Source organism: Vigna radiata, chromosome 10 (genome assembly GCF_000741045.1).
Source record: "Vigna radiata var. radiata cultivar VC1973A chromosome 10, Vradiata_ver6, whole genome shotgun sequence".
NCBI lineage: Eukaryota > Viridiplantae > Streptophyta > Magnoliopsida > Fabales > Fabaceae > Vigna > Vigna radiata.
The window spans coordinates 6,857,377-6,870,230 of record NC_028360.1 but is presented as its reverse complement, the minus strand read 5'-3'; the positions used below and the strand labels follow the sequence as shown (position 1 = coordinate 6,870,230).

Below are 12,854 nucleotides of genomic sequence, written 5' to 3'. Positions count from 1 at the left end.
TTAATTATGTTAGTTTTCTTTAAACTCTATTAATATTTAAGGTAGTTACACAAATGTTTGACTTTTGCTGTTTAAGATTTGCTACGTTATTTTAAAATTCTTAATGATTCTTTTAGAATTAATTGAATTTTAATATTCATTTTCCCTTTAATAAATATATTTGACAATTTTATAGATGAAATACATGCTCAATTATATTAACAATTAACAAACTTAAAATAAAACTAGAAAAACTGAAGTTATTGTACTAAACTTGTATTTTCTTTCTTATTGTACTAAAGACGAAATACAATAAGAAAGTTTTTTTCTTTCTTATTGTACAACAATATTTGTTCTACTGAATTAATTATTTTTTGTGTTTACCAAAGACATAGTTAGGAAATATGATATTTTTGTGCTAATTTCTTCAACAAAATTAAAAAATAAAACACGAAAACATATGTGACATCCCATAAATTATATGGTACAATATAATATAACAGGATATTATCATTATAATATGACAGAGCAGTATGAAGATATACTTAGAAATTATAATCAGTACAGTCATCCAAAATGAGTTGTAAACTTAAAACTTTACATACAAAGGAAGTCTCTCGTAATGGTATAAAAATGTTTAACATAAAACCTGGAAAAGTAGATACTACAACATGATTATAAAGTCTCTCAAAATATATAGAGATCTAAGGACAGTAATCAGAAACTAAGTAAATACAAATAAACTAAAACGTTCCTCAAAATATTGTAAAGGGATCTAATAAAAAGGGTCCTAAGAGGTAGTGGCTGGATCCTCTGTCTCCAAAGCTTGCTCCAGGGAAACATCCTTTGACTCTGCTCACATCCAAAGGATTGGATGATCATCGTAAGGGGGAGGGCAAGCACATACAACAAACACAATGCAAGGGTAAGCTAGGTATAAAAAGCATGTTATAAATCAAGTATATCAAGCATGTAATGACAATAATACAACACAAACTATAACTGAATGCATTTTATTGATACCAAGGACAGACCACGTGATTTGACCGTCCGGACTAGTATGAAATGTCGAGTTCCAGGGGTTTGCGCACTTGTGGTGGCCCTACTGCTTTGCAAAGCCATTGCCGAGGGGTTTCACCCGACCACACACAAGTGTAAGTCCAACCAAACTCATCTTGGCCCATATAAAATGGAGACACCCAAGACTAGGACCTCCTCCTATTCTCACCACATGACTCATCACTCTCTAATTGAGCATGGATGGTCATTAGAATGTCAAGGTAAACTCCATCCTGAACTCCGGCCATTCATACGGTTAATCACGACAAACTACAGGGCACCACCATGTAACCTCCCTTGAGGATCATGGAATTACGTCCAATAACCATAATTTTCACTTTGAAACTTATCTCAAGACATGAACCACCAATTACCCTGATATTATCACATTGAATCCATATAAAACCATGTACATGTAACTCTCCAACTTTACTTTGCATACAATCATATATATAACACTATTTACACTTCAAAAGAACCACAAACGATCCAAAATCCAATGAACTCATACTTAGACAAGGAAAATGACTTTGAAACCATCACCAACAGTTCCGGAAGGGTCTAAAACCCCCAGAACGACCTAAAGAACATCCAAAACGGACATCCAGAACCCCTTAATCTATCAAAAACAAAAGCAACAGCAAAAAAGGGCGCCCAACGCCCTTTAGGGGCGCCCGGGCGCCATATTTCTGGCAAAACGCCGAATCAAAGGGCGCCCAGCGCCCTTTTGGGGCGCCCAGATGTGGATTCTGCAAAGTTTTCTGCAGATTGCAGAACTCACCCACCCAAAATTGGTTCTAGGCTTTTTGATGAGGTTTTAACCTTCCTAAATCGAAGTATAGTTGATTTTAAACTGGTTTAAGGGTTTACACTCTTTCCTAACACTCATCCCTAGTAGTTATGCATAAAATTAGGATCATTTGCTTCACTTTCATTCACTTAAGAGATCAAACTCGAATTTACCAATTGTAATCTGTTTCGGACCAATTTGCCAATTCCTACAAGTCACATGACTTACCTAAGTGATCTAAACTGCCTAGAACTATCTAAAACTCTTAATTCAAATTTTGACTACTCTAGTTCCTCTAAAATAGTCTAAACCACCTTGATTTGCCTAGCTTTTCCTTTATAATCTTTCATAACAGAATTTTGCTTCCTTCTAACATTTTAAATTCTCATTACCTCTCATCCCATCTACTTTATTAGATAACAATTTCAGAATCAAAATTTGACTATCACATAACACTTTATTCATACACACTTTTCATCAAATTTCAATTCAAAACATCAACATTTCACCCAATCACTTCAAATTACACTCTTCAAACAAAATTCACAAATCATACAACCAAAGATTTATTACAATAGAGAAAGAATCTAGCTTCCCTTACCTGGAAATCCCAAAGTGCAGCTCAAGATTTTTCCTCCGCAGTTTCTACATTCTCAAGGACTCCCAAAAACCCTAAAGACCACAAGTAGTGATCAAAGACAGCTCCTAGAGCTGGGATTGAAATTAAATTGAAGGAAAGGACACAAAAAAGACATGCAATCAGTGAAATTGTAGGTCTTAGGTTTCCTAACAGCAAAGAAAGGGGAAAAACAACTTACTCGATTAAACTGAAAATTTGATCGGTGCAACTCAGAGCCTGTGACGTCAAGATCGTCTATGCACTTTCAAAATGGAATTCCAATGGCTCAACGGGAAAGAAAGCTAGAGAGAAGGCAGTATTTTGAAAGAGCAAAAGGTTAGTGAGAGCTGATTTGGGAGGAAATGAAATGGCATGATTTCAGAAAGTGTATAATGGAGCTACTGTTATGGTTTAATTTTCTTAAAACATAATTTTATTATTTTACTATTATTAAAAATTTATATTTTAATTTATAGGTTATTACAACATACCTTGCAACAATCTAACCAAATATATTCTAAAGTATAAATTTATATATATATATATATATATATATATATATAATTTTAAGTCTAGTCCATTTAATTAGATTTAGATTAGATAATTTTTGGATTTTGAAACAAAATTAAGGTGTATCTAGGTCATTTCAAATTATGAAATGTTATGTCAAACTAAATTAAAGTAAGGTCACACTCCATCATATTAGGTCAAAGTCAAGAAAAGGTTTTATGGTGAGCCAATTCCACCTACATAGATTGACATACTATGAGTTGAGTTAAACATGAGTCTACTTAACTCGACTCATTTTTTTTATGAGCCATAAAGTTTGTAACCTGGTTCTACCTACCACGAATTGATGTGTTGATTCACTTAAGAATATTTTGTTATCTCAATTTATTTTAAATATTTATCGCGGTACAATCAAAGTGATTTGACTAGGCTTATCTATTTATAGCTCACCAATCATTATTGTAAATATAATAGTCGGAAATTAAAGTTTAACCTATGTAATTGGTTAAACAAAGAAATTAACATCCAATATATCAAAACATTATTGAACAACATTCTAGCCAAAGTTCAACTTAGTTAGGCTAGGCTCGGGTCAAGCTGAGTGCAATTAGGTTGGACTTAGGATGAGCCAAGTTCATTTGAGTCTACATCTAGTCAGGCCTAGGTGGTCAAGCCAAGTCAAGTTGGTTTATGTTGGGTTGAGACATCGGACTCACATCAGATTGTGACTATGTCAAGTTAGGTTAAGCCAAGTTGGTCTAATCTCATCATGTTCGACAAGGTTGTGTTAGGTCTAAGTCAAGTTGAGTCTAAGCAAGATTAGGTTAGGTTAGGCCTTGATTGAAATAAGTCCAATGAGTTCTAACTGAAATCAAGATCAAGTGGGATCAAAATGGATCGAGTTATATCAAACCAAGTCAAGTTAACTCATGTTCATAATTATCAAACTTGTAAGTTAACTCGTTAACTTGTTTGAATTTATGTTTTCATTCATCCTAGACAAGTTGTCTTGGGAGCAAACTCAATTTTGGAACAAATCCAGTAAACTAACTGTGAACTCGGTTAAAGTTGTGAGTCTACAAATGAATTGGCGAGTCAATAGGATTTTTCCTTTAAACCAAAAACAACCATGTTTTTACTCATACTAGGATTCATGTTCATGTTCTTCGTGGTCGCAGGTTGTTGGTTGCCACTACATTATCATTAGTGGTCGTATTCATAGTCGCATTTGTGGGTACTTGCGTTTATCGTGGCATTTGTGCTCATGGTGACGCTTGCGGTGGTGTTCGTGGTATGCAACTTTCATGTACTACTTCTTGCTACGCTAGTGAATGTATGGAGTAACAGGAGATAAAGTTTATGTCTAGGGTAGGGTTTTCGCTTGTGTTTTGGCCTTGAATCTTTGGATTTCACGGTTCATTTATGTTATATTAAATCACTTCAGTCACTTTTCTTATATTAATTATGATATGTATAATTAATTAAATTTATTATAAAAAAATAGTTGATTTAATATTAAAATGAAAAATTGATTTAATTAAAATAAATTATTTTAAATTAAGATTTTTAGTCACTATGTTATCTTTACATTTTCATTTAATCACTTACTTTTAACTTGAATTTTTATTAAAAACAATAAAAAAATGTCAGTAATGTAAAACTAATAAATAATTTTTCAAGAAGTAAAAACAGTCATTAGATATTTCCTTTATATTTCCAAGAGGTTTATCTTCTAATGTGAGAAAGGTGGTAAGAGTTCGATTTGCTTAAACAATTCATGTTTCAATAATTAAATATTTAATGACAATAGTGTTGGCAACATGTCTGGTCTAAGCAGCATAGACTTGCGCTTCTTATACACTAACTTAATGAAAAGACGTGATTAAGAAAATAAATTTCTTAAAGAAGGTTAAGACTCTTCTTTCTTCTTTGATACACAGATAAGAAGGGTGGGATAGTATAGGTTAGTAAGTACAATTTACTCTTACACGTCTCAATTCTCAGAGATTATGCCCAGACACGATGACAGGTTTTCTACAATCCAGCAGAAATTACTCACACTATTTAATAATATATGCCACTTTAGAATCAATAACTATTGTAGAAAACATAGTTTCAGATTTCCTAATTCCCAAAAGCTGTTTCCTACTCCATATGCTACTGCTACAACAGGAAGAGAAAGGAGAAGGGGAATAAACCTAACTACAACAGCTCATGGAAATAAATTACCGCTACAAGTAAGAAATCAGGACTATACAAGAAGTCTGAAAACAACAGCTTCATTCTGCTTAACCAAGAAAGAAATAGGGGAACTAGAGGGATACATCCAGCATAACCAACCCTTTCTTTCAAATTTTATTTTTATTTTGTTTTTTTTTTTTTCCACCGGGAATTAGGAAGCATGCAGCATCACCTAAAGCATAAGAGAAGCTACAAGCAATGTCAGAGTGGATAAAAAGATGCAGACAGTGACCTTAGCCTGTGCATTTCGTGGTGGTGGTGCTCCTGCTCCAGAATTAGGGCTTGATGGGGAAATTTTAGAAAGTGGAGGCAAAGGGGGTTCTGTCACTTCATCTTCAGTCAGAGGAGGGGCTGGAGCGATAGCTGGTGGCAAGAGAGATTTATCCATGCCTTGCAAAAGGCCACCTACTGCAACTGGTTCCATGTAAAGAGGTGTCTTATCGCCCAAATTTAAGCATTTGTTCCCTGTGTTAGGATGAGGAGCAATAATATCAGTAATCAGATGGGAAGACTTCATTGTAGTCCTGAATTTGCTATGAAAACACTTTGAGACCCCGTCAAAATTACGGAAAGAGAACTAGAAGGAGTTAGTGAGGGAAAATTACAAACTTAAAATGAATTACGGAAGAGAACTAGAAGCAAGAAGTGCCTAAACCCTAGAGTGATTAAACAGAAAATATCAAAACCAAATAGTGCCGAAGTTGCACCTTTAGTTCCACGAACAGGAAATAAAGGTTTTGTATGCACTTACTTCTATATCTATTAGCTGTTTTTGGAAAGTCTGTGATGACACCGTCAATTTCAGCATCTTGAACAAATGTGTTGATCTCCACATATGCATCTGACAAGAAATCCCATGCCTGAGATACAAACTCATTGCTGAATGTTTCCACGTAAACAGAGAGATTGGAAGATTTGAACTTTGATACAATCTTTGTAGAGGCAACCAGGAATAATTCACTAACAGGATATACAGATGCCTTTTTGACAACCACAGAATGAGCAAATCTTTTGATATCCGAAATAGCTGAATCAACAGCACCACCAACTATCTCGTCAATCTTGTAGACAAGCTCGTATTTGGCTTTCTCTTTGAATTTCAATAGCACAGAACTATTAGTGGATTGAATCATAACTTTTGGAGCACCTGGTTTATCATAACCTGATTTGCTCAAAGTATCAATGACTGCATCAGTCACACTTAAGTTTTGTTTCCTTGCAAGATAAGCTGCATTCTGACAATGGTAGACAAAATAATTTCAATAAAATAAGAGAAAATAAATTTATAGAAAGAAATTCATTTTGTCACGCTAAAAACACTAATTATCTTTCATACTTAAAAAATAGAAACCACACAACTCTCTCTTTCCCTCACTCTCTCTTAGTGATTTGAGATCCCTAATATGATTTGGATGGGGAATTGGATTAGGGAATGAGTGCAGGGCTCAAGGTTGTCTCTTTGAAGTTCGTACTTAAGAAGAAAGTTAAACAGGGCACCAGGTTTATTACATTCTTATATCAAGAAGCAATGATGATTTATAGTTGCATGTTATGCTAATTACATCTAGTAATGCTTCTGTGTCTCAATAATTGCTTGACTCCCTTCTCAATGTTGCCTTGGGATTTTACAAGGATTATATAAATGCCCCTCATGAATAAAAAAAAGTCATTTTTTAAGTTTTACCATATGGCTTACACTTATTACATGTTAACATAATCTACAACTAAGGAATGAATAGAAAACTGAAATAACAGGCATAAGCAGAGCACACCTCAATGATGATCATAACATTTAGTGTGGAAGTGTGAGCTTTTGTCAAGTTCAAGAAATCTGACAGTGTTAAAAATTGACCCTTCTTGTTGTATTCTGGGTTCCGATGCAAATTGTTAATAGAATATGGGTTCAACATTAAGGCTGCAAGGAAAAAGAACAAAAACACAGACGTCAAGTATTTGTATATATTTTTTTCATATTTTTGAAATACATAAATACATTCACAGGTTATTGAAGCACAAAATGAAAATTAAAGTGAGGGCAAAGTGAATAAAAATTTTCATGCTATTCTTCCGAGAAGCTATAAATAACTCCGGGATTTGTCAGAGCAGGATTTCGTGCACCTCCTTCAGGTCCATATCCAGCTTTAAGGAATATCTTTACACAAATAAAAAAACCAAAAAAAATTATGATAATATATCTGTAAGATTGATTATGCTGTACAGAGAAGCAATAATGTTACTTTCGTCTCAATTATTCCTAACGTATTATTTGTCTGTATAGTGGATGTGAATCTCATTCCACATGAATTTCCACTTATTTAAGGTATATATAATTTATTGTTTGATAGATCTTTGTAAGAGAATACTCTTCTCATATATTCTGTCTTGTGTATAATATTATAAATAGGTTGTATCTTGTTCTGTTAGTTACAGCTGTTAGGTTGTTACAACAGCTGTCATTGATTAGACAGTTACAACTATATTACAGTTCTAACTAGTATAACTATTGTAGTTATTCAGATATTCAAAACTAACAAAAAAATTATTCTTCAGTTTCTAATTACTAATACTTCTATCATTTCTGAGTTTTCTTTCAAATTGATAGTCTTTCATATAAATGAACTGAATGAATAGTATTGGACCATTTGACTTACGGCTCAAGCTTTTTATATCATCCCATGCCAAGTCGAATGTAAATATTCCATTGCCAGATTTGATCTCTGGGATAGTTTTGCCAAGTCTACTGAAACTTGATTGAGCAACATTTGTGCTCTCTATAAGATCAATAGAGCTTAAGCAAAAAGGTATCCCATCCTTGGACATTTGAACAGGACAGTCAAGAACATCCACACCATCTGTAATAGCCTTCTCATATGCTAAGTCGGTACAAGGAGGATAGTCTCCACTTGCTCCATATTTTGAAATAACCAAAGTGTTAACTGAAACATGAACAGAATGAATGTATGTGGTTAACAATGATGTAGTCTGCACAAGCATAGAGGTATTATGAAATGAATTGATCATGGATACAATAAAGAACAAGATGAGTACACAATCATAGAAGCATAAAAGCATTAATTTTAACGCACCTTTCCTTGGAGCATTGAGGCCGACGTCAGCAAAGCAGTCTGCATAAGAAGAATAGAAATCAACAGTCATTTAAGGGGGGAAATTTTATACTCAACCCTACATGCATTCTGAAGTTAGTGTGGTATGATTGCAATGTAGAATCCGCGTGAACTAAAATCAAGCAATGAAGTGCATACGAATTTTTAGAAAAAATTGATACTGTAATTTTCAATTTGGAAAGATAATAGCATGCAATTCTTAAGAGGAAAAATATCTATATTTGTGCCCTATTCAGTAAGAAATTAACAAAGTAAAATAGCACAAAAATGCCAGAGAAACTCATTTAGGGTTATTCATAAAAACTGCTTAGCACACAAGGCATGCGGTACACTAGTAACAGGGACCATAGCTGCATCAACTCCATTGCAATGAATAAATACAGCTTCTCGGTAGAAAAAAGAAATGATGATTGGAAAGTAGATTGGATAAGTTCAAATGCACATTATATTATTGAAGGACATTCTAACAAAATGAAGAAAGACCTCACTTACCTATAGCTTCTGATGGAGTTAAGGGGAAATCAGACAGCACACCATCAACAGAGAAGTTTCCATTGTCAATGAAATTAAGGTACTCAGCAACAGGGTCATAACTGTAATTATAGCTGATTGGGATATCATTCATAAAATCTGAGGCAAAGACTTCCAGTCCCACTTTGTGCGCATCAGAGACCAAAGATGTATGTGGTAGTATATAAAGACTTGATGGATCTACAGGCCATATGTACTGTTTGGGAACAAGTATTCCTGAAGCAAATGTTTTGATAGATGTTAAATTTTTTAACAGCGACCCATAAGTCTGATTGGTTGATGGATCTACTTTATCTTTCTCCAGAAACCTAAAGACCAGTTTTGTTTTGCTTGGGTTGACGTTTGCCCTTAAACTTCTCAGGAAACTAGCTTCAGGTGATGAGATATAACTGACATTTACTGTGCTAGAAACAGTAAGTACAAAATTTTTCATACTCAGATTGTGTTGTGCATAGAATGCATCATGCTGCAAAATATCAGAAAATGAAGGGTCTTAGTTCTGGAAAACTAGAACACTGGGTGATGAAAATGCATTATACCTGAATATTCAACCACAATCCTGGTGGGTTTGGATCTTCCCTTTTAACCAAATCATTCACAGTAAGAATTCGACAACTACTGCCATCAAACCTGTTTGTTCGAGTATAATCTCCCTGAATCACTGTTCAGTACCCAGCAATTAGTATGTATGCATGTGTGTGAATGTGTATGTGTAACTGACATGTAAAGTATAGATAATATTAGTGTCTAACATAAAGTATATAAACAATTAATTAACAGGTATGCAACTGTAAGCTGTTTCAAAGAACATTGTTGAAAATCTCAGTTGATTATAAAGGTTGAAAAAGAGACTTGGGCTTAAAGCTATCAAAAGATTAGTTTTTGTGTTTATCATCATCATAACCCATATAATATAATCAATGCGTAATACCAAAATATGGGTATATCTATAACTCAGGGCCTCCAAAGTCTTGATTTATACTGCTAGACATTATACATGACTGACAAAACAATCTATTATAATGTGAAAATCGCTAGTCTTAAATGTATAAGATGCAAAGAAATTGCATTATCAAAATAATAATTATCAAAATAAAAGTAATTGAAGATAGATCACATGCTTGAGAGAATTAAAGGGGATAGCCCAACTGAAAAGAGGTTAGCTTGATCAATAAAAGAAATAAGAATAAACTTCACTGTCATAAATTTCCCACTTGCCTGGGCATAACCTCTGATACCTTCTGCAAACAATCTAACCAAACATGAACAGTTGAGCAAACAAAATCAGGTATACTTTTAATTAAAGGTTTATATATATTAAATGGACCTTAAATTAGCAGGAATTATCTGTTTTAAAATTTGAGAGGCATATTTCGTTCCAGTTTTGTACACTATGATGTTTGGCTGTACAGTATCTCGTAATTTGGAAGTGTGATTACCGAGTAGACTATTCTGTCACCTCCATTTAGCTTATTTGGTGTTTTGTTTGGATATTCATAGTTATAAATCCATGGAACCATGTTTTCTCTCATTTGTGTCACAAGTCTGGACGTTCCTACTGTACCAGAGTTTCTAAGAGAGGAAAGTAGAACTAGAGTATCCTCGTTTCTGAATGGGTGTAATAGAAACCCAGGAGTCCTATCAGGTGCGCAGCACTATCTTCAAGGTTCGGAAGCCCAAGATTCACAGATGTGAACCTCAGGGTTGTCTTGCTCTTCTTCTCCACTTACATCATCCAACCCTCTCAATAAGTGCTAGTGTATATGTATTGGAAAGGGTATGGGTGTACCACACCGCTGTTAGTGACAGCTGTCAACAGTCTTTGTTAGTTAGTAATGGAGTTTCTTGTACCTATAACAGGAGTTTATAGAGAGCTTGTCCTGCTCTCAGATGATCATACTCTAGTAGTTCTTAGATTTGGTTCATACAAAAGAATTCTGTGTTGTATGTTCGTAGATCCTTCTGTAAATCTTAACAAGAATCACAAACTTAAATGAAAATGTTTTTTACTGTTAACTTCTAAAATTATTATAAAACATCTATGTATAAGAAAAGAATCAGTTAATCCATCAATTACAGAAAGTATGTAACAATAAAATTATATCTATAATATAAGTTGAACTTACAAAGGACATTCGAAAGCAGCTCCTTTAGGGTGTAGTCGACAGAAAAATAGCCACTGGTTTGTACACCGTTAACTGAATAAGTCTTGCTTTTGAATTCAGGAATATGATTAATGTCAGTAGCATTTTCAAGTTTGATGCTTGGAATGCAGATTCCCTCTCTATCTTTTGTTAATTGCACATCACACCATACAATGACGTTTGCTAAACTAGTTTGTGCAGCAAGACTATATGCAAAATCACTGGAGTCAGGATATATCCCAGAAAATCCCCCGCGTGCTATGACCAATGGTGGACTTCCTGCAAAAGAAAGTATCCAAGTGAGTTTGAAGACACAAAGTACAGAGCAGAAGTTTTTCCTAAAACTAAAGAAAAGTGTGCATAAATCATTCAAGTAAATGTCAAATGCTATTCAAACAGTGGCTTCTTAATTTATGCGAGGAAGAAGGCTCTGAGATCTAATTATATCTAGACTTCTATCAATGGTTGAAGTCCTTTCCATTATAACGAAACAAAGACTTCAATTTCTCGACTCACAAACAGTCCATTTCACCAAAAAAATATGCTCTGTAAATTAATTTCCCTTTGTTACATACGAAGAACTCAAACTATTTCTCTTTTAATCTCTTCATATTAGATAATTCATAACTCAGCTATATACAAAAAGTATTAAATATCTCAAATTTCCACTTGCTCCACACTTTGGAACTTTCCATTCATCACATGTAAGGTTAATAGAATATTTACCAATATGAATGCAACCACAGTTCAAAAACCTTGTGTTAGTTTTTTGAGAAGAGACATTGAGGAAATTCAACACCAATAAATCATGAACGAATCTTTATAAGAGACCAGGACAACATATTGACACAACATTCAATTGAAAATTTTAAGACAATAAGTTTACGGATCTTCTACTTACATAGTGTTTATCTTAATTCATTTTTTATACAATGTGGAACTTTCAACTCACTTTGAATTTCTAACACCTTAACTGCATGCAAAAACAGATTTATCAATTGCCGATAACAACTCAGCTACATCACTCCAACAAGTTGATTCCTAATTCCCATTTCCATACTCTTAATTATAAAAACATCAAATACAACTATACAATTTTCTAAGCACCAGAACACATTACACCACAACATCTCAATCGTCAGCCTCATTTACTTCCATATTCACCAACAAAGTTTCAATTAAAGTGCATAAGCAACAAATGCACACTTAATTTTGGAATTAAAAAGAACTCGACGATGAAGAACAAATTTCACTGATTTCAATTTTTTTTAAGCATTTCCTCGTAACCAAATGCAGAAGCAAAGAAAGAGAAAGAAGAGCGAAACGAGAGACGAACCAGAGAGAGTGTTCCAAGAGGTGGTTTTGGATCCTTGAGCAGAGACCAGAGGCAGCACCAAATGAAGAAGAAGAAGAAGAGAATGCAGCAGAGGGAGTAAACAGAGAATAGCGCGTGAGTTCCACATTCCGGCGAAGTTTGAGTTTCCGGCGAAGTTCCGAGTATACCTGCAGGAGAAAAAGTCCAGTGATTTGGCCACCTTAACGTGAGTACTATGCCTTGTTATATACAGAAAAAGAGAGAAGTATTGCATTTGCTGAGTGGGACCCACTTAATTTGGGAAGACTAGTGTTATTATTATCATTACAATGTCTAACAACTTCTTCTATAATAATTAATTATTAAAAAATAAAAACAATGAAATTTGATAAGAAACTGTTTAAATTTAATAAAAAAGTGACGTTTGAAAAGCAAATGAAAAAAAAAATAGCATCAACAAATTGTATTAAAAATTATATTCCCATTGTAAAGTTTTTTTATTTCTTACTATTATTCAATCACAAATAACTTTGTATTAATG

The 12,854-nt window shown here is 33.9% G+C and overlaps 1 protein-coding gene and 1 long non-coding RNA gene across 2 annotated transcripts; both read right to left on the bottom strand.

Moving 5' to 3' along the window:
• Positions 1 to 458: 458 nt before the first annotated feature.
• On the bottom strand, positions 459 to 2,899 carry LOC111242671. The gene is made up of 3 exons (XR_002669948.1): positions 2,647 to 2,899; positions 2,430 to 2,539; positions 459 to 831 (listed from the first exon to the last, which is right to left on the bottom strand). It is a non-coding gene; the product is annotated as an uncharacterized LOC111242671 (long non-coding RNA).
• A 2,121-nt stretch (positions 2,900 to 5,020) lies between these two features.
• On the bottom strand, positions 5,021 to 12,602 carry LOC106775652 (glycerophosphodiester phosphodiesterase GDPDL3). The gene is made up of 9 exons (XM_014662794.2): positions 12,335 to 12,602; positions 10,981 to 11,277; positions 9,394 to 9,515; positions 8,816 to 9,320; positions 8,285 to 8,323; positions 7,850 to 8,134; positions 6,971 to 7,113; positions 5,950 to 6,433; positions 5,021 to 5,663 (listed from the first exon to the last, which is right to left on the bottom strand). Exons 1-9 carry the CDS (start codon positions 12,585 to 12,587, stop codon positions 5,371 to 5,373), a joined length of 2,421 nt encoding a protein of 806 aa, XP_014518280.2. The 5' UTR covers positions 12,588 to 12,602; the 3' UTR covers positions 5,021 to 5,370.
• Between the last annotated feature and the right edge of the window lie 252 nt (positions 12,603 to 12,854).

Coding starts and splice junctions, on each gene's coding strand:
- LOC106775652 (XM_014662794.2), bottom strand. CDS start 12,587: ATGCAATACTTCTCTCTTTTTCTGTATATAACAAGGCATAGTACTCAC. Junction 9,516..10,980: donor GCTGCTTTCGAATGTCCTTT/GTAAGTTCAACT, acceptor GGTACTGAACAG/TGATTCAGGGAGATTATACT. Junction 8,135..8,284: donor CCTCAATGCTCCAAGGAAAG/GTGCGTTAAAAT, acceptor TTCATGTTTCAG/TTAACACTTTGGTTATTTCA.